The following is a 7,150-nucleotide window of genomic DNA, read 5'->3' as shown; positions in this document are numbered from 1 at the left end:
ACAACAAGGTCTCGGGTTTGGACACCCAAAATCGAGAATGAACACAACAACACTAATAAGATAGAATGATAGATAACTTGACACACAATGCACAAACACTATGAACCAAAGTGTACATTGAACACTAAGACCCAAGAATTCATACAAATAACATCAACTTCTTATGGTGACCTCAAGGGAACGGAATTCCCAAGCAACCAATGTTTCAAAGCAATCAACCAACACAAGTGATTCCATACTTGTCACAAGTGATATCCACACTTGTATGAACACTCTCAAAGAGCTCTCAAAAGATCATCTAAGTTATGAGAAAATAACCTAATATGTTCTATTTATAGCCTAGGTTACAACTTATTACAAAATGACTAAAATGCCCTTAATGAGCCAACACTCCAAAGCCTGTTCCATTAGTTGGACAGTCACCCGAGCACGAGTTTTTTACGTATTGATCCACAATCACGATCGTACTTGTATCATAAGGTATGCCGGTTACTTAAGTCTCTCATGGACTTAAGCAAGCTTCTAGGCAATGGAATGTTAAACTCACCTCTGCACTGATCAAGGCAGGTTTTCATCAAAGTCACTTGGACTATTCCTTGATGACAAAAAAATCAGTAACAAGTATAGTGATAATGTTGATTTATGTTGATGATTTATTAATCACTGGAAGTTCCAAGGAGATAATAGAAGCTGCTAAGCAAGTTTTGAAAGATAATTTTAAAATAAAGGATTTGGGGTACCTCAGATACTTTCTTCGCATTGGGTTTTCCAGAAACACAGATGGAATTCTCATGCACCAAAGGAAATATGCTATGGAGCTTATAGCTGATTCTGGCCTAAGTGGTTCCAAACCAGCAGGAACACCTGTTGAGGTAAATCAAAAGCTGACTACATCAGAGTTTGATACTTATTTTATGCATGCAGATGATCCTGTTCTAACACATCCGGAAGAATATCAAAGACTCACAGGAAGATTATTATATCTTACTATTGCACGGCTTGACATTGCTTTTGTAGTGCAAAATTTGAGTTAGTTTATGCATGCTCCCAAGTTATCTCACATGGCAGCAGCCTTGAGAGTGGTGAAATATGTTAAACAAGCACCTGGACTTGGAGTTTTACTGTCAACAAAATATTCCAACAGTATTCAAGGATTTTATGATGCTGATTGGGGTTCTTGCGTTAATACTAGAAGGTCTATTACTGGATACATGATCAAATTTGCTGATTCTTTGATATCCTGGAAATCGAAGAAGTAATCCACTATCCAGGAGCTCAGCTGAGGCTGAATACCGGAGCTTAGCTTTCACAGTTGCTGAAGTGGTGTGGCTACTCGGATTATTTAAAGACTAGATTTTAAGTTGCAATTGCCAGTAACATTACACTGTGACAATAAAGCTGCTCTTCAGATTGCAGCTAATCTTGTCTTTAATGAACGGACTAAACACATCGACATAGATTATCACTTTATTAGGGGAAAAATACAGACTGGGCTAGTTCATACTTCTCGTCTTTCCACTGCAGAGCAACCTGCTGATCTATTGACAAAAGGCTTGGGAACGTCACAACATGCCTATCTTATTTCCTAGCTGGGGATGAAGAACATCTTCATACCTCCTAGCTTGAAGGTGGGTTTTAAACATGTAAGCTGAAGGTGGTTGGAAGTTAGTTGCTTTGCAGCTGGCAGTTAGTTACAGATATTTTGTGGTGATTTAGTTAGTTAGTTAAGTTGTTAAGATTTTGTTTGTTAGGTGATAGAATTAGTATAAATACCATTGCCTTGTACAGAATTTAGCAGAACTTTCCATTTTTTCTCCTCAATCAAAAGAAGAGTTCCACATTACTCTTGTGTAGTTCACAAAATTCTGCATATTTTAACACTCTATTTATTTGTATTAATTTAAGTGTATAAAGAGGTTCTCGAGTTTATCAAAATTTAAAGGTCAAATATACAGAATTATTTTGTAATTTAACTATAACTACAATCGGTATGAATTGCGTCACTGAGAATGTGATTTGTAAGATGTACAGAGGTAATGAGAGTGATGATTACAACAGCAGACTGAACTATTCGTAATTTGCTGAGTTTTGAAAAGTTGTGGACTTATATTATCACATATTGAAGTTGAACTTTGTTGCCTGTTTATTAATCTTTTGGTATTTCTACGCTCACCTTATTTTTTGGCTACATATATTAATTCCTAAAAAAAGATTATTTCTTTATTTTATTGATAGTTGCTTTGAATAGGGACTTGGTAATTTGTTGAATCTTGCAAGTTGTATGGAAAAGTTCAAGACTTATGTTTCTCGAAATTTCTCGAAATTGAAGTTGAATTGGCCTTTGTTGTTTGATCTTAGGAATCCTTTCTTGATTTTGTTTTATATCAAGTAGGGGCCTTTTTCCGTTTTCTTTAGTCCCAAGTGGCCTCTAACGAATATGGAATACATATAAATTTATTGGTGTTCTTTTTAATTGCTCATGTACATGGTGTTTCTTTATGTTGTCTTTTGATAATGCAATACATATTCGTAAGGTGATTGGAACACTAACACTTCTCCATATCAGCTTTTTTAATCGATGGATCCTCAACAAACAAGGAAACATTCTAGCGACATAACAAAGGCTTACGACAAAAACACCAAACAATGCCAGTCTTATCATGATACGCCCTAATTGTAAAAAAAAAAAAAAGGCTTCTACTGCAGCGACGCTTTAAAAAAGAGAAGCAACAACCAAGCGTATTCTTGAAAATGCTAACTCTTTCAATGCTACTGAGCCAGTGTATGTTTGTGATGTTGAATGTTCTTCTTCTCCTTCAAAACAGGTTAGGACGTCATATTGACTATTTTTTGTAGTTGGTTAATCTGTACTATCTCCGCATTCATATGATCTACATATTATTGTATTGTAAAATTTACGAATTACATGATGATCAGGATTACTATTTAAGAGATTCTAATCAACATAAATAACTTAAAATCATTCAATTATCCTTCTGTTTATCCTCGATGTGTTGTTTTGAATATTAAACTAAATTGCACCATCATACGTACAGATTTTCTTTCTGACAAATCATGTATCTATCAGCTCTTAACATATCATCAGATTTATTTTGGTATATGACTATTTTTACGCTAGGGGCCCATGTAATCAATCAAAATCATCTTGTTGCAAATCAGGAGTTCCAAACCAACCTGCTCTTACCATACGAGAATGAACTCGACTTTCTCAAACAGGTGATATTATATTTGTCCGTCGGTTAATATTTGCAGTATCTTACCTTTTTTTTTACTTAGACAAATATCTATTAATATTCTCCTTTATCCTATTTTACACCTATTAGCATTTGATTTCTGTATATGGGTGACACTTTTTCTCTTGACAAAATTAAAATTTGTTAGTATTATATTGATTTGTGCATGTTCCACTTTGCACCTACTAAAATATCTCTGTGCGCTCTTTGTATCAGTTTTTCGATCTCAGTTACCTCTGCCTACATCGTGCCATAATCCAGGAAAATAAAAAAAATATCTGTAGCCCCTTTGTGATTCACGAAACATGTAACATTGCCTTTATATTATAGAGTAAAATAGATTACTGCAACAGAAGTAATGTTTTTCCCCTTTTGCAGTGCAATTTTTACACGAAAATAACTTGCTACTTCTGCAAGTTAGGCTCAATATCTGCTACAGTTGCCTTGGCATCCGAGAACCCTGTTATGATGGACTTCGCTACTATTTCAATAACATCAGTTGACATTACCAAAACTTACTTCTTAAATTCTTCTACTCAAGTGAATTGGAGAATTCATACTCGTCATTATATAATTGACTGTACATATGCGTTGTTGTTGATGTGTTAGCTACTGAATCTCATCCTGCAGCTTTGCCAATCGCCCATGACAAACAAAAGAACATAGCTCCTTCATTTGCCATGTATGAAGTAGGTGAGTGTAGCGATAAAAATAATGTTTACACTCCCTTGTCTTATAATTATTACATAAAAGTAATCTCTTGTTTCTTGTTGTTAGGCTCAACATTTGCTGCATCTAGCTTCACTTCAAAAACTATTCAAAACCAAGGTTCGCACAAACCGTTTGCTATAATACTGTTATATTCTAATTGCAATTTTTCTATCAGAAACAACCTCTCTACTTCTTCGGAGGTGGCGGTATGGACTGCATACATTTTGCCCTCTTCAGACCTCACTAGGTGGGAATACACTGAGTTTGTTGTTGTTGTTGTTCTAATTGCAATTTCAGCTCTTTATTAATTTATTATAATATAATCCTTATTTTACTGTTTTTTAAAAAGGTAAGCTTCAAAGCACAATTCCTTCCACTATCTTCTAATATATGTATTAATGCATCAATAATATTATGAACCAGGTTTAGCATCAACTACCACAAACAATTCTTGTATTCCCACCTTTGGCACCGTTAAAACTAGCGGTTTGTATGACCCCCTCTCTCTTTTTATCAATTTTCGGCTTTTCTTGTTTAACGTTGTTTCTAATATGTAGGTCTTACAAAAAAAAAAAACATCACCAATATTAGTCGGCTGCGTTATGCTCAATTACAAAAAGTTTTGAACTGTAAATTCTGTGACTTCCAAAAATTTCAGTGTGAAGCCTTCGACTTTTGTTGTGGCAAAGGTATGATCAAGTTAACTTCTCATAGAATGTCAGTTAATCTAAGAAAATTATATTTAAGAAATGATGCAGAATAACAATTTGTTGCGTTTACATCGTTTGGTGTTAATTATGATAAAATTTAGCCCGACGAGATCACTGTATCTACACATTCAATGTTCAGGGACAGATGTGTCACTCAATAGATGCCTTATATCTCGAAGAAAAAGGTTCGAGAAATCCGTAACTATATTTTTATGACAACATAAATGAGCTTGAAAATCGAATGGCTTACTCTGATAAATTACATGAATCAATTGTAACACAATTAATGGACATACTAAGAAATAATTCATACTCAATGTCTTTGCGTTCTTTAGCTAACACACCAAACTTACAAAATTTTCATATTGCGCTAAAATGTGATATAGGATTGGATTAGCAAGTGTATAATTTGCCTCCTACTACTGAAATTGTAGCAATATAGATTGATGAAAATGATGACTATGCCATTCATGCACATGTTCAAATTTATGCTTACTATGACAAAACACAAAGGATAAATTATTATTTTGGTTGCTATGATCCTTTGTAGTATCCATTACTATTTCCACACGGACGAGGCGGGTGACATTGTGGTATTAAAAAGGTCCGTGGTGAAAAATTGACTTTTAAAAAATTTGCTTTGTCTGACTTTGAGCAATTGCCGAACATAAATTTTTTTTGCCACTGTTGACGAATTCCTTGATATGAAAGCTAAAAATTTTGAAAAAGAAAAACGTAAAAAAGATGCAGTGTTAGTTCGAGAATATTATTGTTATAAACTTCAGATGAGAAATGATGATGAAACTGAAATTTTACATACATGAAGATTATTACAACAATATTCAGTTGATGAATACATAAAATTGGAGACACAAAGATTAGACTTTGTTTCATTCAATCAAGAGAATAAGTGTGTTGCAGGGACTTCTTCACATTTTGAGACTTGGTGAACGAGATACTTCTAATGTTGAAAAGCAAACATTTCTCCCAAATTCCTTTATAGGCGGACCTAGAGATGTGCGTCAACGTTATATGAATGTTATTGCATTCATACAACACTTTGGAAAGCCTGATTTGTTCCTAATTATAACATGCAACCCATCTTGGCCAGAAATAAAAGAACATCTACTATTATAATGAGACACAAAATAGATCTGATTTAATTAACTGAGTGTTCAAGGCTAAAATAGAAAAGCTGAAGACATATATTAAAATGAAATATATTTGGAAAGGTTGTTGCTTTTATGTATACTATGGAATTTTAAAAACGAGGTTTACCTCATACACATTTTTTTTATTATATTAAATAACGAACATAAGTTATTGACAATAAAAGCGTATGATGATATAATTGGTATCAAACTACCGGATAATAAAATAGAACTTGATCTACGAAAATTTGTCATTAAACATATGATGCACGACCCTTATGATAATTTAAACCCAAAAAATTTTTGTACCTAAACAACATAAAAAATTACTGCAAATTCAAATATTCAAAAAGGTTTGCTCATCAAACATCAAAGGAAACCGATTTTTATTCAATTTATAGTTAGACGAAATACATGGGAAGTTGTGAAAGTTAAGTCAACAATATTTAGATAACTCTTGAGTGGTTCCAACATAACTTGTGAATGGGACCGATCAACAAAATTCTCATAAATTAAAAATTTGTGAAAGGGGTTAGTCATTAGCTGTCACCATTTAAATATGGCCCCATCTACCATCATAATATCAAATGATTGCCCCCAAACAAAGGAAAAATACAAGTGCAAACCATTAACTTCCCTCTAAAGATCCATCTAAGAATTGGCAACTCCCGTCAAAGGGGTATGAATAAAGGGGGTATATATAAAAGGTTGTTAGAATACTCATAATAAACTATGATTTTGAAAAAAAATGTGTAGATTTAATCAAAAATGAACACTATCATATTATATTAAGAGTATTCTGAGATTATTTTACCACAACAATTGACATTTAATCCTATGATTCCGCGAGACAAATATAAAGACTAAAGAGGGTGTAGTTAGCTAATAACGTGAGATCCGACTTAACATCCCTGCTTGTCTATGGGTAATATCTTTGCTTGTCTATGGACCAATCTGCAACCTTTACCAATAGCTTCAAAGAACACATCCAAAAAACAAATAAACTTTAATGGTCATACTGACGTGAGTGACACACCATTAATCTTCAGACTAACACAAATGATTATAGATCATGTGAAACTTATAAATATACAAAACAAAAAATATTCAGTGTGTGAATAAAATCTAGATACATCACCAACATGGGTTGTGGTGCAGCGAATGGGATAGAAAGTTCAATCCTGTACATGAAAAAAACTCTGTTGAGAGCGCTGCCCCGAATGGGGCCCTATGCGGCGCAAATCTGGATTAGTCAGACTCCAATGTGGGTACCAAACACCGAATGAAAAATAAAAATAAAATAAAATTCTAGATAGATCATTTG

At 33.7% G+C, this 7,150-nt stretch overlaps 1 protein-coding gene across 1 annotated transcript; it reads left to right on the top strand.

Annotated features, from left to right (window-relative positions):
- The first annotated feature begins 632 nt into the window (after window positions 1-632).
- LOC124896869 (uncharacterized mitochondrial protein AtMg00810-like) lies at window positions 633-1,034 on the top strand. The gene has a single exon (XM_047408726.1). It carries the CDS (start codon window positions 633-635, stop codon window positions 1,032-1,034), a length of 402 nt encoding a protein of 133 aa, XP_047264682.1.
- Window positions 1,035-7,150: the final 6,116 nt, after the last annotated feature.

This window comes from Capsicum annuum, chromosome 3 (genome assembly GCF_002878395.1).
Source record: "Capsicum annuum cultivar UCD-10X-F1 chromosome 3, UCD10Xv1.1, whole genome shotgun sequence".
In the NCBI taxonomy this organism is placed as follows: domain Eukaryota; kingdom Viridiplantae; phylum Streptophyta; class Magnoliopsida; order Solanales; family Solanaceae; genus Capsicum; species Capsicum annuum.
This window is presented reverse-complemented; position numbering and strand designations above follow the sequence as displayed.